This window comes from Equus przewalskii, chromosome 25 (genome assembly GCF_037783145.1).
Source record: "Equus przewalskii isolate Varuska chromosome 25, EquPr2, whole genome shotgun sequence".
In the NCBI taxonomy this organism is placed as follows: Eukaryota; Metazoa; Chordata; class Mammalia; order Perissodactyla; family Equidae; genus Equus; species Equus przewalskii.
The window spans coordinates 16,464,072-16,486,621 of NC_091855.1; the positions used below are offsets into that span (position 1 = coordinate 16,464,072).

A 22,550-nucleotide genomic window follows, 5' to 3' on the forward strand; every position below is an offset into this window, starting at 1 on the left:
GCTCAAGCCCTCAGCCCACGAGTGGAAAGTCACTCCCAAGAGCTCCTGTGGGTTTCCAGGTGACTTTTGCTTTAGCTGTGGGCTGTTGATGCTATTTGGGTTTTTTTGTTTTTTTGTTTTTTACTGCTATTGCCTGCTCCAAACTGTTGCTTTCAGCTCCTTTGCAACAGATGCAGCCTTCCTAATGCAGCCCCCCTCCCAGGACCACTTTGCTCCACATTGCATACCATTCCTCTTTCTCCCTTCCCGCAAAACACCTCTTACGTGTGTTTACTGTGAGTTAACTACTGCTGACGTATGCTTATTGTGGGTTACAAACTACTGCTGACCGTTCAGGGCCATTTGTGAATTTCTCAGGTCTTCCTCACCACAGGAAATTTCTCACTGCCCATGAACTTGCAAAGGGTTTAGCTGTCCCATGCAGTTGCCAGAGTTCCTCACCCTCTCACATCGCACTCCTCCTGTCCCTTATGTGTCTCTTGAACTGCCAGCTAAAAACTCACAAATTATTTCTTTCTTGTATAAGGCAATTTAGCCTTCTTTGTTTCACTGTCTTCTTCCCCTGTCCTGGGTCGGGTGGGAGTGGTATTATTCAAATGAGAGCATCAAAGTTTCTATTTGCTCCTAGACAAATAACAGTAATCACAAAAAAAACCCATATCCTATAGGATAAATATGACACTGCTCTAGAAGGTCAAAGTGCAAGTACTTGTTTTGCATAGAATTTTTTTCTTCCCAACAGACCAAGAAGAAACAATGTGATGTAGCTATTAAGAGCAGTGGGCCCTGGAGTTAGACCATCTGAGATTTGAATCTTGGCTCCACTGTCTGTTATCTGCGTGACGTTGGGCAAGTTGCTTAACCTCTCTGTCCCTTAGTTTCCTCACTATTACAGTGAAGGAAAATAATAGTACCTACCTCAGCTGTTGTGAGAATTGAAAAAGGCAATGCATAAGAAGCGCTAAAGTGGCTGCCATGCAGAAGCTGCTCAATAAATGGTGACTATTGAAGAGTGGGATATGTAAGTAGACTGCCCACATAAGAGAGAAAGCATGCAGTGAGCACATTCCTATAGAGAGGGATGAACGTACTAAGCTATAAGGGTTCAAAGAAGACAAAGAACTTCTGCCGTTAAAGAACTCCCCGTCTCCCGGGAAGGATGGAGAAGTAAACAAATGACTGTAATGCGATGTGACAGTGCTACAGCAGAAGTCTGTTTGTATTTGTCAAAGGATTTTTATTCAGCAGTGACCATGACACTCTGCTGCTGTGGATGGATGTTAGTTTCTATCCCACTAGAGAATCACAATGCATATTACATTCTCCTTGCAGTGAACGGGAGGTGAGCAAAATGTCTCTGGGTATCTGGATTTGGCCAGTCCCACCGCCCAAATCCACAGCTTAAGGAACAAGATGTGTCTCTGTTCTGTCTTTGCTGGGGGGCTTCCCTCTCCATGGGCAGCCTTGAAGGGCGCTTCATACCCCATAGTGGGCTGCCCTTGATTAAGACTCTGGGGGCTCAGTAGCATCTCAGAATGCACATGGGAGCCAACTACCTGCCTCGATCCTACCTTAGAGTAAAAAAGTTCATGGTGCCATGTTTAAAAAGGGCCTACATTCATAAACAGAACATTAAATGTGCCAGTTTTAAGTGACTTAAGTCACTTAAGCCATACTTCATTGTTTTTAATTGTTTATATTGTGAGTACTTGTCCTGAGTAGGCACATTTGCAAAGATGATGAAAATGCAACAAGCATTATTCTTTGTATGATTTCACGACCTTTTTACTCCATCCTCTCACCAACCTCCAAAATATACCTTGCCTAAGGTAAGTTACAGAAACTCTGTGGGCTATTGTTTCGTTAATTAAAGTCAATTAAAACAGAGATTTAAAAATCTTTATAGAGAATATTGGCAATACCTGAGTGTCACAAAACAAGAAGGGGCATGATCAGCTGGGGCTGGCCCCGAGGCCAAGTGGTTAAGTTTTCGCACTCTGCTTTGGCGGCCCAGGGTTTCACCAGATGGAATCCTGGGCATGGACATGGCACCACTCATCAAGCCATGCTGAGGTGGCTTCCCACATGCCACAACTAGAAGGACCCACAACTAAAAAAAAACAAAATACACAACTATGTACCGGGGGGTCTTTGGGGAGAAAAAGGAAAAATAAAATCTTAAAAAAAAAAAAACAAGAAAGGACATGGTCATGAAATAGCATAAAATTAAAGTCGATCAAATAGAAAAAAATCCAAGTTGGATTATTCCTCACACCTGACTGCGGTAAATTCCAAGTAGATTCAATATTTAAAGATAGAAAACGAAACCATCAAAGTCTTAGAAGAAACTAAAAGAGAAACCGAAAGAGAGTTATTCACTGTAGAGTGGGTAGGTCCTTTCTAATTACGATGTTAAATGCAGAACCATAAATGGTTAATACATTCACTCTCATTACATCAAAATTTTCTGCATGGAAACAACCATAAGCAAAGTCGAAAGACAAATGACAAACTGGATGGAAACAGGTGCAGCTCTATCACAGAGAAAAGACTAATTTCCCTAACATGTGAGCTCCTACAAATCAGAAGGAAGAACCAACAGTGCACTAGAAGAATGGGCAAAGAATATGAACAGGCAGGGCCTGGAAGAGGAAGCACAAATGGCTCCAAGGCACTCGAAAATGGCTCAGCCTCACTCACAGTAAGAGAAACTTAAATTAAAATTATACACTGAGATGTAAATTTGCAATGATCAAATTATCAAAGATCCAAAAGTCTGATAACATGCCCTGTTGATGTTCTGAAACAGGTATTTTCATCCTCCGCTAGTGAGGATGTAATTTGGTGCAACCACTAGGTAGAGCAATTGGCATTAACTCCACTTTTAGGAATTTATGCTTTAGACATTCCTTAAATGTACACAATGAAATATATACAATATTATCCATTATAGTAGCATTTTGAAAGGGAAACATTATTAGCCACCTAAATGCCCATCCATAGGCGTTAAATAAATTGTGGCAAATCCATGTAGTATAATACAATGCTGTGAAAAAAAGAATGATGAAGCACTTTATGTACTGATACAATAATTGTCAATATATATTGTTCAGTGAAAAAAGCAAGATGCAGAACAGTGTGTATAGCATGCTATACTAAGTGTATGTATGTACACAGATATGAGTAATTAAATATATATATAATTTTCATATGTATAATTTTTTCCCTTGTATATACACAAAATATCTCTGTATGGCTGGGGTCAGCAGTGGAAAGGATTTTTTAATATTGAACTATATGAAGGTATCACCCATTAAAACTTTTTAAAGGGGAAATAAAAAAATAAGCCAAAAGAATAAGCCAAATAAATAAATAAATAAAATTGAATGACCAAGTTTCTAAACCCATGTGTGTTGTCTGTTCAATCTCTATTCTTCCTCTCTGATTCTTAACATAATCCAGTTTTATTTAGGCATCTGCCCCTCCCACCATACTTCCTGTGTCTCAGCCCACATCTGGGACTGCTTGGTCTAAGGATTATTTCACTCCCATGGCCAGTAATTGGTTCAGAAACCCTGGCTAAAGTCTGTGTGGCATTGCCTGGAGAACAGAGGTTGACTCAAGAATAGGCATGTGACCCCAAACATACTAGAGGCTTCTGGAAAAGAAGTTTCCTTGCTCTTAGGTAGACCACCCAAATTGATGGCATCTCTATGTGAAATCAGTAACTGCTACAGCCATTTTGCCTCCATGAAGGAGGCAGCCCAAAGTCAAAGCCAACACAGAGAGGAGGTCATCTCAGGGTACTACAGAGAAATAGATCCACAGCCACTAAATTAAACTGCTCCTGAATCCTGCTCTAGCTCCTGGACTTGCAGTTATATGAAGCAATACTTTTCCTTATTGTTTATGTGAGTTTGAATGGAATTTTCTGTTACTTGAAGCTGCAGGCTAATACCCATGCTCCACAGAGAAATATGTTTCCAAGAATCTAAATGAAACACATGGGTAAGTCAGAAGGAAAAAATGCCTCCTGAAGTTTCTCAGACTTAGCAAACTGCCAAGGCACATGGCATGTGTTGACATAAAAACTTTCCAAATCAGGCTCTGAACTCCAATTAGAATGTGGTACAGAAGTAGTTGGGGGAAGGGGCAGAGATCCTGAGAAGAAAGATACCAGACACTTACAGTGGTTGTGACCTAGGCAGGGGATCTACTGCGTAAGTTTTATTTCCCTTTTCTATATTTCTCCTCAGATAAAAAATGTGAATGTGTTACTTTTATGATGAAAAACTAAATACCAGCCCAAAAGGCCACGTGGAAGCAGAATGGTAGAGAGGCTGGGCCAAGCAAACCCCCAATAAGTTAATGTCATGTTTTCAAAATATCAAGCCTGAAGAGTAAATAAATAAATGCTTATTAAAAGCTCTTCATAAATTAGAGATTAGGAAGTTTAAGAATTTCTAGTAAACCTGAGGCTCTTAGGAGTGACGAATTTAAACTAACAAAACCCAAAAAGCAAATTTAGACAACAGCTGTAATATTTAAAGCCGAGCTCATTCTTCTGTTCCTGAGACAACGATTTTCGCCAATAATTTTGAGGTGTTGTATTTCTAATCACCCCTCATACAGAGTTTGTTTTCATTTTCTGGGAATTCCCACAGGCTGAGGGTCACTACAAGATTCAGGTTGGGAGGCTTTAGCATGTTCTGGACCAAGGAGAATCCTGGAAGTGGATGATAGTCTTTTTCCCCCTTATTAATCCACTGACAACCCTGAAGGAAGAAGAGGACTCCGTAAAGGAGACTCCAGTCTGGGATAATCATGGAGGGAAGTAAGAGGAAACCAGGAAGAGAGAACGATGATCCAGAAGCAAAAAGATTAAATAAGATAGGAACTGAAAAGTGTCTGTCGGACTTGTTAACTGGGAAATTACTGGTGACTTGGGCAAGAGCAGTGATGAGAGTTAAGTTGGAGGCAGGTGAGGAGCATCGTTCCATTCTTAAGAAACTTGGCTGTGAAGGAGAGGAGAAAGAGGGTGGAAGCTGGAGTTGACAGAAGGTTTAGCGATGGGACGTGCCTGTTTATAGGCTGAAGTAAAGTGCTATCAGAAAGAGAACGCTCATGGTATCTGAGGGAACAAGGTTAACAGATGGAGCATGGTTTAGAGACTCCAGGAGATGGGGTCCAGATACAGATGGAGGGATTTCCTTAGGCAGAGCAACATCTATTCCACTAAGAGAAGACCAAAAAAAAAAAAAAAAAAGAGAGAGAGAGAGAGATGCATGTGTAGATAAATTTAGAAGAGGGCAGGAAATTGAGAGATTACAGTCTGATTTCCTCTATTTACTTTGTGCTCTGGGAGTAAGAGTGGTATAGGTGTCTTGAGAACATTGGTGAGATTTTAAAAGTCATTAAGAGGGATGGATCAGGTACTGAGTAAGAACCAAAGAATTACCAGGAAGAATTCAGGTAGCGCCTGAGATTAGAATGTGAAAAGTTAGCCTGTGATCTGGGGGCAGAAAAAGTAGCTCCATCCAGTGTTATGGCTGGGGTTGATGGCGAGGGTGGGAGGCAAAGTAGTGTAAAAGCACTAGCCAGGGAACGGTTGAACTGCAAACCTGTGAGTCCTAAACTAGATGAGGAAGTGAGGGGAGGAGAAGTGGTGGTGGTGGTGGTGGTGGTAGAGGGGTCAGGAGAAAGAAAAGAAGGAAGAAATTAAAAAAAAAAGAAAAGAAAAGAAAAGACAGGAAAGGTGGAACAGTGGTTCTCAATACTGGTTTGCAGAATAGAGAAGTTACCAAGCAAGGGTTTACTACTCGAGATGCATACAAGCCAACACTATGGCACCGGCTTTTAAGAAAAGAAAAAGCTTTATTTCAAGGTTGACAGGCAAAGAGACATGAGGCCAAGCTCTCAAGTCTGTCTCCCCAACTCAAGGTTCAGGGCAAAATTTAAGGAGTTAGGAGCTACTAAGCTGCAGCTGAGTCCACGTAAGCTGATTGGCTAGTCTCGATTCAGTCCGTATATGATAACCAAGTTGCCGGGAGCAGATTTTCCTTATTGAAGGCCGGGGTCGTCCTGGGGCTATGGGTTCCCCCCTGGCAAGGTTTGATCACTCAGTTACCTGTTTTGCATTTTTTTCTTAAAGATGGACACCTGAGCTAACACCTGTTACCAATCTTTTTTTTTTTCCTTCTTTTCCCCAAAGCCCCCCAGTACATAGTTGTATATTCTAGTTATAGGTCCTTCTAGTTGTGGCACATGGGACGTCACCTCAGCATGGCCTGATGAGTGGTGCTAGGTCCACACCCAGGATCTGAACCCACGAAACCCTGGGCTGCTGAAGCGGAGCATGTGAACTTAACCACTCAGCCATGGGGTGGCCCCTCGATTACCTGTTTTAAGGAAGCAAACTAATTCAAGCTGGTCAGCGTTTTCTGTGCTGTTTCAGGGTGTTTATTAAAAATGCAGATCTCTGGGCCCCATGGCAGAGATTTCAATTTACTAAGTCTTGAGTAGAATCTGAAGATCTGCATTATTTTTCCAAGTTATTAATTACTTTTTCAAAATGGGTAACTTGCGCATGACATAAAATTCAGAAATTACAAGATACACAACGAAAAGTAAGTTTTTCACCCCTGTGGCAACTCCTGCTGCCGTTTTGTCAGATGTCCTGTTAGGGACATTCAGTACATAATCCCATACAATATATTCTTTTTCCTTTATGCAAACAACAACATATTATACACTGTTCTACTTTTTTTTTTACTTAACCATATATCTTACAGATCTGTCCATATCAGATCATTAAAAGCTACTTCAATATTCTATTGACTGTTTGGAATTCTATTTTTTAATATCAAAAGATAGAAAACAATGGGTGTTTATATTAATTCTCTAAATTAGGGATTCCCAACACTGAAGGAGTTTTTCAATACCCTATTTATAGATGTACCATAATTTGGTATTCTATGTTTTTAAGAGATTGTGATTAGGACGGTTCATGGACTACACATTGAAAAATGCTTGTCACAGGACTTGAGAGCATAATGAGTTTAAAAGATGGAGATACTGAAAGAGAGTGAGAAAACTGGAAAGATGGGGAAGTTTTACTTTGCATCATAATCTCTACTGATTTGAGAAATTTTATCCTAAATGTATCACTCCCCTGGGAGGTATATACAAAACACACCATTTGTATATAACTAGAAAATGGTTATGGATGTTAACAGCTGCTGAATTTCAGTGACAATAGGCAAAGCAAAAACAAAAATAGGGGCCAGCTCCGTGGCCGAGTGGTTAAGTTTGCGTGCTCCACTGCAGCGGCCCAGGGTTCGGATCCTCGGCGCGGACATGGCACCGCTCGTCAGGCCACATTGAGGCAGCGTCTCACATCCCACAACTAGAAGGACCTGCAACTAAGATATACACTGTGTACAAGGGGGTTTGGAGAGATAAAGCAGAAAAAATAAAAATTTTAAAAATAAAAACAAAACCAAAAAACCAAACCAAAGGAACAAACAAAACTAGCAAGAAATAAATTCCCACATGCTGTCAAGGTTTACATAAAGAAAGCTGTGAAAAATCTCCAAGGCAAAGATCTTTTTATTACATCATTAGAATGTTCATTTTTGCCATTAGAAAAAAGCTCCAGCAACCAAAACTAAATGCAATGAGGCCCCACCATTGAATTCTCTAGGATTCTTCAATTCTACTCAGATTTCTTGACCTGGGGCTAGGATTAACTTAGAAAATAGCAGACTCTGGATTGAAACTCTGGAATCAGGTTTATCTGATTCCACACTCCATGATCCTTGACTACCAAACACTGCTTCTCATCAAGGAATGATCTTGGTGTTCCTCACCAGAGGAGTCAGACATCCAGCCTCCATAGCTAACACTTCTCTCATTTCTGGATAATTATAGGCAGGTCCTCCAGATGACACTGGTAACTAGTAACTGGGGAAGCTCTTCAAAGAATTGTTACGTTAATTGACCCAATAGTTCTTGCTGGAATTAAGCTATCTTGGCTGAAACAGAAAGGTAAACAAGCTCTTTAATATGCTATAGCTAAACACATTACATATCCCACCGACGTAGAAGAATCTTTTCATGTCAAAAGATGGGAAATAACGTGTATGTATATTGTTTCTAGTTCAGGGATTCTCAATATTTGGGGAGTTTTGTGATATCCTGTATACTTCCCCTTTCTTTTCATTGCCCTGGCCCAAAAGTATTGTGAGTTTAAGAAAAGTGAATTGGGTTTTTGGAGATATAACAGAAGATACCCTCAGGATGACACAAAACCATAGCGAGAATTACTGAACTAGTGAGTGTTGATTAAAACATGTTCTAAAGTACTCATCAGATGGAATTACCATTTAAAAAAAAACGGAGATTGAGTTGAGATTTCTGAGAAGGATGAGCTGCTTTATTTCACTTATTTAGCTCCATATTCAGATATTGGTATTTTACAATTATATTATGTAAGATTTTGGAAGTTCCCCTTCCCCTGCCTTGACATTTGTTTTCCTGATGTGATATGAAGTGGTATATAGCAAATGACTAAAAAGAGAATCAGGGAAGAACTCTAGGGCATTTCCCTTCTCTTCCAAATTATCTTCACCTTTATTCCATATTTCTTCTAAGCCAGAGAAATGCCTTTGAATGTTGAAGAGTTACTAAACAAAAGCTGAAACAGATTAAAATCTTTAAATGAAAGACACTTTGTGCAAAGTTTTCTGCGTTGCTTCATTTATTCAACTTACCTCGACTGAGTGTCAATTGATATTAATAGCTTTCTGCTCGGCATTGTGCGATAGGCTGACTTGCCCACAAGGAAGGTACAGTTTAGTTGGAGGGATATAAAGTAGTATACATTTAAGGGCTAAATAAGTGGAATATATGTGTTCTAGGCTATTCAAAAAATATATGAATGGGTTTGAAGTACTATTCATAGTGGATTTTAGTAGGCAGATGGAGGAGTAAGGTTTTCTGTGTAAGGCAAATGGTGTCAAGAGCATAGAAGGAGAAACTAATAAGTGGATGGGCTGATAAATAAAGATAAATAAACAGTATGCTGATATTCACCAGTAAAAAGGGTTCATGGTGGGGAAAAGTCAGAGAAAATAGTGATTCAGGTTGCGGGGGACCTAGAATGCCTGGCTATGGAGTATGCCTTTAGTAATGTAGCCAACGGAAGAGAATTGAAAGTGTCTGAGAAATGGGGGTGCATGGGAAAAGTGGATTAATTTGTTGGTGGAATGTAGAATGGTTTTGAAGAGAAACTGGAGGCAACAGGAAGCTGTTTGCTATGAGTTGATGAGGGCATCCACCAGGACAGCTGACCTGGCAACGTAAAAGAAGGATTGAGCAGGAGAAAGACTGTAGGAAACTAGACCATTGGGGAGGGAATATGAGGTTTCAAGTCTGAGCGAGTCGGAAAATGTTGGTTGAATAAGAAGGGCTGGTCTGAGACGTTGGTGATGGGGAAGCCACGGATACTTGCTGTATTTGGGTTGTTGTCAGGACACGCGGCATATAATAGCTAAAGTAGATAATTGCTGCCACATAAACTGACCGGAGCTGCACTTTGCATGCCTCTGCTCCGAGGTGGGCTTGGGTGGGGGTTATTAGAAGGTTTTGCACACTCAGCTTTGTCCTGTTCAGGCAGGAGTGAGCATCTCCTGTCAGAACATTCCCAGTCCTCAAGAGGCCTAGGAGCTAGTCAGGAAGTATTATTTTAATAGAATTAGCTGAAAGATGAGCAAATGTCAGGTGGTGGTTTGGTAATATGTCATGGCTGCTAACTTTGACATGCTTAGTGTAACGTTATTAACGGCTTTTATGCATGGCTGAGAGGGTTAACACTTAGCAAATTAGATTCCTTAGTTTTTGTCTTACTTTTGTATTTTATGGGTACGATAGAGTATGTTACTTTGGGCAAATCATTTAACCTCTCTGTGCCTTGGCTTCCTGTTTATAAAATAGGAAGCTTCTTGTGGCAGCATGCATAAACGTTTTGAAAGCTACAGATAAAAAAGCACTGTAGGATTCTCTCCCCTCACAGCCCCACTCCAAGGACTGAGTCAGTCTTTCGAAAGGTCATTCATTTCATTGAATTCTTCTAGTTGCTAACTCCCTAAGCCAATTAATTAGCATTTTTCTAAGATGCTTTTACCAGTTCAGAGCTGAAAGATGTAGTCTATAACTGCCTTTTCTACCATCTGGGCCTGCCCATCCCACTGACCCCATTTTACTCAGTGGCTGGTGCCATGTGACTTCCAACTCTGGGCTCTTGGGTCAATCCCAGACATCCTGGAGGGAAATTGGAGTTCTATATTAACACCCTGGGACCTTGACATGAAGCAACCGCGATCAGTGTGAAATTCCTTCTCAGTTCTAGGTAGTGAGCTCCTGCTTTGTTTCCAAGTTTCACTCTGTCTGCCAGATCTGGCCTTTGGATCTTTGTTGCCCTGATCCCAAGTCCTTGCCCCCAAAACTTGCCCAGTACCTCATCTCAAGGACATGAATTCTATTTGTTTTCATCAGTTCCCCAAAGGGAGAGAAATCCAGACCTGGAAGACAGCACTGAGGCCGGGGCCTTGCTATAAGCAACATATTCTCTTAATGTTAGCCATGATTTCCCAATTTTTGTCTGCTCCTGGATTTCCCAAGGCTGTGTTCCAGCTGCCCATTGGCTTACAACACTCACATTCTCTGTGTTGAACCAGACTGATGCTGGCTGCCTTCCTGGCTGCTGCCCGTTCCATACCCTCCAGATACTGTCTTCTGGCTGCCAACTCATCACCCCCGCTGGGTCGGCCTCTAATTCCATGGACGTATCTAGTTCTAGTCTCCACTTTTTCCAGTCCACCTCACCCCTATTACCGTTAATCCTTTTACATTAAACTACAGCAGATATTTACTGGTGTGGAAACTGATGTGGTTTTGGAATTTTATCCTTGTTTACATCTTTCTTTGTGTTGGAAAGCTTGGGATCACTTCCAAAACCTGCTCTGAGAGCTTTCCTGTCTCCTTTAGAAGAAAGAAATGAACACTTAACAATACCTTGTGTCTATGGCCAAGCCTCAAGGCCACTATTTTCATTGTAAAATTGCATTATTTAATCTTAATTTTGCTTTTAGACATACCAATATATTTAAAAGCATATTTTGGCCAGTGTTTGTTCACATCTCTCAATTTCAAGGTATCTTATTGGAATTCAATGACTGTGATTATAAGGAAACAAAGCAAGACTGGGGATGGTGTTCTACAGCAGCAGTCTCAACTTTTAAGGTACATTGGAATCTTCTGGAGGGTTTGTTAACACAGATTGCTGGGTCCAACGCCCAGAGTGTCTCTGGAGTGGTGCCTGAGAATTTGCATTTCTAACAAGTTCTCGGGTGATGTTGACACAGCTGGTCCTGGGACTACACTTTGAGAACAACTGGTCACACATTTAAACTGGCCACAGGTAACCAGAAGCTGCTGAGCAGTTATTGATCAGCGCAAACTCTTATCTGAATGGATAAGGTGAAGAGTGCTGAGCAATAGTCTTTCAAAGTTCAGTCCATGCAGTTAGGATGGCTGCTGGTTCCAGAGGTCTTCTCAACCACTCGGTTCTTATGAGAACCTGGACCATCACTTAGTTTCTTTGAGCTTTGGTTTTCTCATCCATAAAATAAGGACAGCCTCTATGCTGCCCTCACATGAGTGTTGTGAAGGTTAAACGAATTGGGTGTGCAAATGTTTGAACTGTAGAGTGGCATGGCCCTGGCAAGTATTGCAGTGGTTTTTCAATACTCTTCTTAAATTGTCACCAGTTTCTTTTGGCTGGCTTACTTTTCTCATTAATTAAAGCAACTTTAATCCAGGAATATAGAGTACTTTTATTGCTATCATAAACTCAAACTTCAAACTCTTTTTTAAAAAATTTCATTCAATGAGATGAGCCATGCCTTATAAACATTACACTGAGCCAAGAATGATTCCCAATCTTCACAGCTATAAAAAGAGAAGTACAGGATCCTATTGTGACTTGGGGTGGAGTCACAGTTAATCTTTCAACCCTGTTTAGATTGGCCCATTAATAAAAATGGCTACAAGTTACAGCACGTTAAAAAAGAAAATCACCGTGTACAGTAATAAACCTGTCCACCCCATACTTTTATATCTTTTGCAATTTCTATTAATTTATCTGTCTTTGGAAGTAGTAAATCCTCCCAATCCTGGATGTGGCTGTTTTTCTCACCCAAGGGCCTCCAGCCCGCTCCAAGGACCAACACAGTTCTTGCTCAAATTGGCTTCGTTTGTGATTTTTCAACAGTGCCATCATCTGTACCTAATTCTCCCGGGCCTTCAGTGAGTATCTCAGATATCAGCCTCGTTGTTCTTAGGGCTTTAATAAATCTCATAAGACGTCAGGCAGGATGCTGACGAGGTTTCCAAGAGAAAGACCCGGCTTAGGGATCGGTCGGTGGACTTGCCAGGCTCGTGGGCCGGGTGAAGACTAGGGTCTCCGAGACGCCCCGCCCCCCGCCCCACGCCGGGCGCGCGCCGTCCGCTTCTCCCAGGCGCCGGCAGGAGGCGCCCGCGGCGGCCGAGGCGCTGCGCGCGCCCGCGGGGAGCCGGCCCCGGGGCGGGGGCAGAGGAGAGGAGGAGCCGGAGGGGGCGCGGCTTGCTCCCCGTCCGTCCCGGGCGCCGGGCCTCCTTCTCCGCCTGGCCCAGGGCTGGCGGCCGCGGGGGTCGCGGCGGCGGCGGCGCTGGCGGGCCGCGGGCGGCGGGGGCCTGGCTGCGGCTCGCGTGTCAGGAGACAAGATGGCGGCGGCGCCCTGGAGGCCGGTCTCCTCCTCTTCTCCGTTCTCCTCCGCCCCGCCGCTCGCCGCCTCCTCCCCGGTCTCCTCCTCCTCGCTCGCCGCCTCCTCCTCCTGCAGCAGCCCTAGCGACCGCCGGAGCGCCGGCCCGCTCTCCCGGAGCTCCGGAGGCGGATAGACGGGGCAGCTGCGGGCTCCGGCGCCCGAGGCCGAGCTGGGGCCGGGGCGGGGCCGGCGGCGGCGGCGGCGGCGGCGGCGCCGGGCTGGGATGGGGTCGCAGACGCTGCAGATCCTCCGGCAGGGGGTGTGGGCCGCGCTCAGCGGGGGCTGGTACTACGACCCGCACCAGGCCACCTTCGTGAACGCGCTGCACCTCTACCTGTGGCTCTTTCTGCTCGGCCTGCCCTTCACCCTCTACATGGTGAGTGTGGGGGCGGGGAGAGGGTGGCTCCTGCCCTGCCCGCGGGCGGGGAGCGGCGGCTGTCCCGGGCCCCGCCGCCCGCGCCTCCCTGGCTCCGGGCCGGGGGCGCGCCCTCTCCTCTGCCCGGGCCGCGCGCCCCGCCGCCCGCTCGCGCTCGCGCTCCCCTCCCCCGCGACTCCCCGCTCTCCGGTCTTTGGAGGGCTATCCCCCAGGTCAGTGACGACCGGGGAAACGGATCAGCCGCGGCCCCCGCCCGCCCCCGTGCGCCCAACCCGTTTCCTGGGAAATAGTCGCTTCCTAGGCCCCTTCCTAGGAGGACCCGAACCTGTAGCCTCTGCAGCCGTTCCACCCGGGGGTGAGAGCCCGAGTGGGGTTCCCTGCCCTTAGGGTTTGGTGGAAGGCGCCCAGCAGGCTGCTCCGAGGGGGGCGCCGCATTCATCCTTGGCACGCACGCTTCTGTGCGCTCCGTTCCTCGGGCGCGGGCACCCCCTGGGCACTCCCTGCACCTCCGGCGGCTTTCCCTTCTCGTCTCCGGGGAGTCCCCTCCCTCCACCTCGCCTCCGATCCGCTTGCGGGGCCTTGGGAGAGGGGAAGAATGCGTGCCGCTCCGTTTGGAGTGTGTTTGTGGGTCGTCCGGCCTCTTACTCGCTAATAGGTGGTGGTTGAAAACCTGGCTCTTAACCTTCCTGCCTCTGGAAACCTTTGTTTTTGCCCCCCACTGGTTCTTTTCTGTGCAGCTCCGTGGTCAGTGGCTGTGGTGTCGCCGGGCCAGCTCTGGGGGGGAGGGAGCGGGGGAGATACGGGGAATCTGGCTGGCATTTCAGCAGATTTGTTTGGGTTGGTTCAAGGCCTTATACTGATAGGGGAGAGGAAGGTGCTGCCTGTTGCTGAATTCAGTACGATCAGCTTCTCCGAATGATCTAGGTTTTTAAGCTATATTTTCCCTGAAAGTTATAAGCCCATTTTTAAAAACACATTAGGTTAGGGGTGGGACATTAGGGACGCTAATGTGGAAGAGAGATGATCCTTAAGCTTCAGTTAAGGATGGTCACTTTATTTAGGAGAATTCATTTGAATATATTTCTGCTAACTTTGTGGTTCTTCATGGAGCTATAAGTAAGGATGCTGGATTAGAAAATGTGGGAGTAGACTAAGAAGTGCCAAAGGTGAGGACACGCAGTTCTTTCTTAAGTGAAACTCATTTTCACTAATTGGCAGGAAAAGTGCCTGCCTGGGGGAAGATGTGCTAAATTTCACATTGTCAAGCAGATTTTAATTTTTCATTGACATTTTCTTGAAGGCACTTACTGCTTGAGGTAAAAAAGCCATTTTAAAAAAATGCTGCTGACTGATGATTTATTTTTTCAGGGGACTTGTTCAGTCTTGTCCCATTCTGGAAATTTATCACGAACTGTAATAATTTTCAATTAATTCTGGCCTAGAGAGTTCTATTTGCACTTCTCTACCTTCCAGGAACATGACATCATTAATGAACAGGTTAATTACTTTGGGTGTAAGAATCCTCAGGCTGGCACAGAGCTTTCATAGCAGATTTCTCTTATATCCAGGAGAATTGTAAATTTAAAAGTGAAACTGGTTCTTGAGATGTGAGGATTTGTTGCTGTGTCCCAGGGTAAGGTTTTTATGTTAGCATGTGAACTGTGTTAGTGGCTAAGTCTCTTTGTGTAATTAACAAACGTTACTAAAGGAAATTCAAGCAAATGGAAAGCAATGCATTGAATTTACTGCTTCATTTTGGGAGTTTATTCAGTTGAATTTAATGCACAAATAACTGTTTGAGTGTCTACTATGTACTGGGCAATTCGCTCGGTTCTGGGAAAATAAAATTGCTTCTCTGACTTTCTTGCCTCAGTTAATGGCAGCACTACTCTTCGTAAATCTTTTAAAAGCTCTCTTTGATTCTTCTCTCTCTCTCTCTCTTCACATCCAGTTCATCAACAAATCTTGTGGTTCTGTCTTCAAAATCTAACTAGAATTCAGCTAATGATCAGCATCACTCCCTTGGTAAAGCCACCCTTATGTCTTCCCTGGATTATTGTAGTGTTCTGGTGAGGTTTTACTGCTTCCATACTTTATTCTCTGTTCTCCATACAGAAATCTGAGTGGTTCTTTAAAACATGCCTGATCATGGCACTCTTCTGCTCTCAGAGCCTGCCCTCACTTGTGTCTCCACCCCCGTCCCCCAACACACACACATTTGCCTTCTTAAGTTTTTCCCACACAATAACCATATTCCTGCCTCAGGGCCTTTGCACTTGCTCTTCCCCTTCTGTCTGGATAACTCCTCCCCTCCAGATATCTGTATGACTTGCTCCCTCTATTTCAGGTTTCAGGTATATGTGAGGCTTTCCCTGGTAACCTATGTAAAATAGCAACTTCCTAGTTCTCCTACTCTCCTTCATTTAATAGCGTTTATCACTAATTGATATATATTTATTTACTTAATGTCTCTTATTATAATATAAGCTCTAAGAGAGAGGAGACTCTATTTTGTTCCCTGCTGCATTGTCAGGACTTAGATCAGCACCAAGCATGTAGTAAGTACTCAGATACTAAATGAATGATTGGAAATGACAAGACACAGCTTCTTCCTTCAAGGAACTTGAAGTCTACCTCAGGGATGATGGACAGTTACAAGCCTTAGAACTGTTGTGAAAAGGTAAGTACAGAGTGACCCTGAGCTTATAGTGGGGATTGATCGTCTGGGGACAGTAAGCAAAGAGGATTTGTGAACGTTTTAGGAAACGTGGTAGTACTACAGTATTGAGATAGGTAGTTTGAAGGATACACTTGAAGCAAAATACAACATTTCATGTTCAAATAAAATCTCAGACAGTTATAGGTTATTATTTGTATGCTCTTCCAATAGTAATTATGAATAATAATGACTTTATTAAGTACGTGTGTAGGTTCTTTATCCCAAACCCTGTGTCCTCATTTTACTGATGCGGACACCTGAAGTTTAGTGGTTAGTGACTTGCTTTGTGACCTTAGGCAGAGAAAGCGCTGGGATTTGCACAGGGATTTGGAAGCCATTGTACAAGCAGCCTTGTTCTTTTTTAAAGACCTAAAGTCTGTGAAGAGACAGCATGCTGAGTTAGGAAAAGTCTTAGGACTTTCTGCATAGGAGGCAAATGCTGTTTCTATTGGGAGCTTTTGTGGATACTTTGAAGGGTAGAATTTATAGTTTCTGCAGTTATAAAACTTAAGTAGTGAAAAGCAAGAAGTAATATTTCCTTGTACTTTCATTGACCTTTCTGTTTGAGCCCTCATCCCATTTTGTTTTGTTATAATTATTTTTGTACATGACATGTCACAGATGGTGAGCTTTGTGGCATTTTCATGTGGCGGAAAGCCGATTGGAATTGGTGTTATCTTGCTTTTTGAGTCTTGGCTCTGTTATTGATTGTGTGTCCTTTGGGCAAGACTTTCCACCTTTCTGAACCTTGATTTACTCGTTTATGAGATGTTTTATGTGTATCTTGTAAAAAATATTTATAAAAGAAATTATTCACCTTCAGAGTGGCCTTCAGTAAATGTCACGTGAAAGAATGGCTGATTAGCACAGTGTTAGGTAGCTCTGGGTTTATCAAGTCAAACCATTATCTTAATATACTGCTCAACATATTGTTTTCTTCCATAAAGAGTTATGTCCCTAGGTGATGAACTGTAACGTTAAAATCTATTTCCATCAGTGGTTCTCAGACTCCAGTTGACATCAGCATCATTGGAGCTTGTTACAAATGTGTACATGTGCGTGGTCATTCTGATGCAGAAGGTCTGAAGTGTGGCCCATTACTTCGTATTTTATAAGCATCCAGGTCAATTTAAAGAACGTGATCAGTATGCCCCTAACTCCCAGCCCCTCACTTAAATCCAGCTGCCCTCTCCTCATATCCTCTTGGCTGTCACAGAGGCATCTCGAAGGTATCACGTCTAAAACTGTTCTTGGTTCTCCACTAAACCTCCCCTCCCCCCGCCCCCAACACTTGTTTTCTTACTCTGTCTGTGTCATCTTAGTTAATAGCACCGTCATCTATTTAGTTGCTCATACCTCACCTTATGAGCAAATCTTGTTGATTCTGCTGTCAGACTATCTCAGACCTTCCTCTCCACTTCCAAGTTCACACTGTTTTGTCTGCACCGCTACCGTAGCTTCTGTTCTTGCCCTTTAATAGCTCTTTCTCCACAAAGTAAGTCTGTTTGTGTCTTTCTCTGTTTTTAATATCCTGCGATGATTTTCTTTTGCACTCAGAATAAAATCCAACATCCTACCCAAGGCCTCATTGAAGCCGGCTCCGCCCTGTCCGCAGTTTGTGGTGCTTCTGTTACTTCAGCCCGCCGAGCTCGTTCTCCCGGGGTCTTTGCACGGCTGGGTGTTCTGAAGGGATACTCTCCCCAGCTGCTCTTTGCAGGGCTGGCTGCTGCTGGGTCTTTAGGGCTGGGCTGAAATAGCATCTCCTCAGGGAGGCCTAACCTGGCAACCATAAATGGGTTCTCTCTCCTTTTTTCCGTCATTCTGTCCTATAACTTCATTCCGTAGTTCTTATCACAAACGTGTATTTTTACCTTTATTTACCTTGTAAGTTCCATCGGGGCAGGGGTCATGTTTGATTTATTTGGCATTATATATCCAGTGTCTACTCTCGTGCTTGGCTTACGTTAGGTTCTAAATAAATATTTGTTAAATAAATTTTTTATAATATGTGTGAACCTTCTTTAGACTTATCAGCTTAACTGATAGAGAGTCGTTGGGGGAGGGGAAGTACTATGGTAGGCTGTATTATAGGTGGAGTCACATCTTATCTGGGGGTTCGCTTCAATATCAGTGTGCATGACACAAGTCAAATACAGAATGACTCTTGAAAAACCCTTAAATCATTCAAAATGCAGCATGTATAGTTTTTTGATTATAAAACTTTGTGTAGTTAGACATACACATACGTGTAATACACATGATATGTACAGTAATATATACTATGTAAATCTATGGAGAGATTATATTCAAACTAAATCTTTGATATAAAATTTATGAAGGTTTCAACTTTTTCTTCCTGGTTATCTTATTATTTTCTGTAGCTGATCTTTATCGTCTACAGAATGATAAGCCTTTATTAGTGAGGATTTCTCTGAGGCCCTCAAGCCATTTTCTCTCCCAAAGATTTAAAAATATTTTAAAGATCACTGTAAACAAGATTTTGTTATGATGACTAAGACTGAAATTTTCGTGTTTTATAGTTTATATTTCCTTAAAAGTTTTAATTAAGAAAGTTATCATATTATAAATTAGCAACTAAACATGATTATTTAGTGTTAGAGTATTTTCTGTGTCCTTTAGGAAAGTTTAATTAGTGGTGGATGGTCTGTTTTGACCTATATCCTGTGCCTTTTCTTACCAGTATTTTCAGTATTTGGTACTGAGGTGAATGTAATGTTTCCATAATTGGCTATGACACATACATAGTTCTTATCTCTCTGTCACCTATAATAAATTAGGGATAGATCATCCAAAGATGTTTTACAAATGAAGTTTCCAAGAAGGCAGCCATATTTGTCAACTTGTAGGAAACCTTGTGAATTTACAAAAATGTCAACTGATTGCTAAAATGATTTAGTGTCTTTTGTTAAAGATGGAATGTTTTCTGCCATTTGAGAAATTACTCCAAATCGTAAATTTATTTGGTAATTGAAAAAGTAGGAAAGTTTCTATTTCTTTTCCAGCCTTTGAATACCTAGATTTAGCCAGGTAGTTTGATTTCTTTAGCTGAATTTGCTGAAAGTTAAATTTTCCCAACATTTTGTTATGAGAATTTTCAGACATAGGAAGGTTGCAAGACAAGAATTGTATCTACCACTTGGATTCTACAGTTTGTTAATTATGTGTCTCCGTCTGTGTATCCCTCTGTCAAGACCTTTTTTCATAGGGGGTGCATGTGAAGTAAGTTGCAGACATCAGTACAGGTCACCCCTGAGCACTTCAGCCTGCATACCATTAGCTAGAGTTCTAAAAGGCACACATCGCAAGTCAAAGTGAACCATTGAATGAGTTTTGAATTTGGATAAATGCATACACTTGTGCAGTGCAAACCCATCATGTTGTAGAACATTAGCATCACCCAAGAGAACTCCTACTTGCCCTTCCCAGTCGATCACCTTCAGTCAATGTGATTTTTTTTCCGTCATAGGTTAGTTTATTCTGTTCTAGAACTTGATTTGAGTGGAGTCATGTAGGGTAGACTGTGTGTAAGTCTTTTTCTCTCAGTGTGTTTTTGAGATTCATCCATGTTGTTCCTCTTTATTGCCGAGCAGTCTCCCTTTGTCTGACTGTACTACTGCTGGTTCACCTGTGTCCGTTCTCCTGGAGAGGAGGACCTTGTTCCAGTTTTTGCTTTATGTAAAACGTGTCACCCCAACTTGAGGATTGGTCTTATGAGGACTCAAAGAAATTGGAAAGCTTTATTGAATATCAAAAACATTTTCTCTTCCCAAATAGAACATTTTAACTTAAAATAAATTAATGATAATTGTATACTTCATCTCTTGTTGCAATTTTTGTAGTCTTTAATACTGTACTTGTATTTGCTCAGTATTTAGATTTTTCTCTGTTTTGTCAATGCAGTAGAATCTTTTTCTTCAACTTGATATGCTAAATCAGAATTATAGATAAGTAAAAAGAAGAAAATAAAAACTAACTGTAATCCCATGTACCTAGTCTAACGTTTTAGTAACCAAAATGTATTTGGAGCTTGTAAATATGTGTTATGCTTCTTCCTTACCAAAAAATGGGCTCATAAAATTTGTATTGTTTTGAATCCTCCTATTTTTGCTTAACTATAAATTGTGAATGTTTCCATGTGGGGAAAAAGAGTAACAATTTTATTATTTTTTTATTTTTATTTTTTGAGGAAGATCAGCCCTGAGCTAACATCTGCTGCCAATCCTCCTCTTTTTGCGGAGGAAGACTGGCCCTGAGCTAACAACCGTGCCCATCTTCCTCCACTTTATATGTGGGATGCCCACCACAGCATGGCTTGTCAAGCAGTGCCATGTCTGCACCTGGGATCCAAACTGGTGAACCCCAGGCCGCTGAAGTGAAATATGCACACTTAACCTCTACGCCACAAGGCCGGCCCCAAAAGTAACAATTTTAATAGCTCTGTTGTAGACCACAGTATGCATGTGTTACAGTGTATCTAATCATTTTCTTGTTATTGGTTATATAGGTTGTAGTTTTTAGCTGTTTAGAAAACACTAGAGTAACTGTTCTCATAGTTAAATCTGTGTAGTACTAGTCTTTGTATAAATTCCTAGAAGTAGACTTGTTGGATTAAAAGTTATGCATATTTTTGTTTGATAAATAATTATTCATTTTACAAACATTGAGTGAATCTTTATATCGAGAGAGAAAATGAATGAGAGAATGAGAAATTGATAGATAATAATGCAAGTTTCCTGAGAAGGCAAAATAGGTTTGTAGTCCAGAGAGCACAGGTAGTAATCGTCCTCAGAAAGAGGGAGGAGGTAAGGATGAATGCTGATGGAACAAGGGATAAACGACTGGTGATGGAAGTTGTGGTAGATCTTTTATGATTTCTGCAAGCTCCTTCAAATACAGAGTGAATGTTTTCTGCTGACACTGAGGGGGAGGTCAGGAGGACATTCACGTTTTGAGGGGGATCTCCAGAAGGTGAAATGCTATCCTAATTTTTGGAGAATGGGAAAATGAACTCACTAGCAAGGATGGTAGGATTGCCAGGTAATTTTGAGGGAACCTTTGAGGTTGGAGAGCATGAGTTCAGAGTGTTGAAGAGGACTGTTCAGGAGAGAAATTTGGGGTAAAATTTACTTGGAAGTTATCAGCTTTGTAGGGGATAATCCAAGCCAGAGAGTAGGTAAGATCTGGGGAGAACGTATGATTCATTAAAAATAAAATGGCTTGGGCAGAACTCCCAAGACCCAATAGCAGTTAAACGTCATCAAAGGAGACAAGAAAGGTAAGAGGAAAATGAAGAGAGGAGCCTGGTATAGGATCCAAGGAAAGAGAGTATTTTTGTAAAGAAGAAAATGGTCAAAAATGCCAAATGGACCCCCCAAAAGGTAGTACTAATTTAAATTTTCATCAACAGGATTGAGAGTTCTTGTCTTGCCGTGCCCACTCAACACTTTTTAAAATAGTGTGTTACCGTTGTGAATTTCTTATTCAGTGAAATGTTGAACAAAACTATTTCAGCAATATTCTGCTTTTGATAATAGGTGGAATTTCCCTTAAAGTACCTTTTTTTGTGTGGTGAGGAAGATTGGCCCTGAGCTAACATCTGTGCCAGTCTTCCTCTGCTTTGTATGTGGGACACCACCACAGCATGGCTTGGTAAGCAGTGTGTAGGTCTGCACCTGGGGTCTGAACCTGCAAACCCTGGGCTGCCCAAGCAGAGAGTATGAACTTAACCACTATACTACCAGGCCGGCCCCTTAAGAACTTTTTAATTCAAACTTTTCTTAGTGCAAATTAAGGATGTTTACCGCACTAACATATATCACATAAATTTTATCTGGTTTTTCCTATATTCTGTGTTCAGGTAATTTTCATAGCAGGTAACTGATAAACAAGCAAAAATGTTTCTTTAAGAGGAGGTTGATTGCTTCTCTCTCTTATTTAATCTGGGTTAAATCAAACCGTTTTCCTGTGTCTGTATAGCTGGGGAAGGCGGAGAATTGTTTTGTGGGTGGGCTGGGACACCTGGGACTCCTGGGAATAGTAACACTGGAATAGCACAGAGTGATGGCATGGGAAAGGGCAGATTACAGCAAATATTCTGTAGATTTTACTTCTGTAGCATATTGATGAATTTTACCAGATCTCAGTGAAATAAGTAGCTACTGATTCTGATTCCTTGGTTCCTCTGCCTGTCCCCCAAAAGGTTGATTAAATGCTTACTTTAGTAGAATTGTTAAACAGTTCAGACTTTCCTTCTCTTTCTTTATCGTTAGAACCTGGGGGTTGCATCTTTTGCAACTTGTACCGTTGGTGCTAGTCTCTGTTGCTTCTATTATGATAAGAAAAAAAAGAAAATCTAGGGAAAAGCAAGCCGTTTCCTTTTGAGGTTGTAAGGAAAAAAAAGTCCTATTCTGTGGAGCTTTGTACAAACCAAATAGAACCCTGGGTGCCAAGTGCCCTGAGAATCGGCGAGAAGATTAGTCACAGCTTTGAGAAGCTTGAATCACGTCTATCTGGCTGTTTTCCTTCTGCTACCCGTCTTCACTCCCAGTGCTGTCTAGACATAAACTAAACA

At 42.3% G+C, this 22,550-nt stretch overlaps 1 protein-coding gene across 12 annotated transcripts in view; it reads left to right on the plus strand.

The window, feature by feature from the left end:
• The first annotated feature begins 13,084 nt into the window (after nucleotides 1–13,084).
• PCNX1 (pecanex 1) overlaps nucleotides 13,085–22,550 on the plus strand; it is a 170,320-nt gene continuing 160,854 nt past the window's right edge. For all 12 annotated transcript variants that reach the window (XM_070593487.1, XM_070593491.1, XM_070593489.1 and 9 more), the window contains exon 1: nucleotides 13,085–13,239. In XM_070593487.1, the coding sequence (XP_070449588.1) occupies nucleotides 13,087–13,239 (153 nt within the window). In that variant the 5' untranslated portion in view covers nucleotides 13,085–13,086. The remainder of the gene's footprint in view (nucleotides 13,240–22,550) is intronic.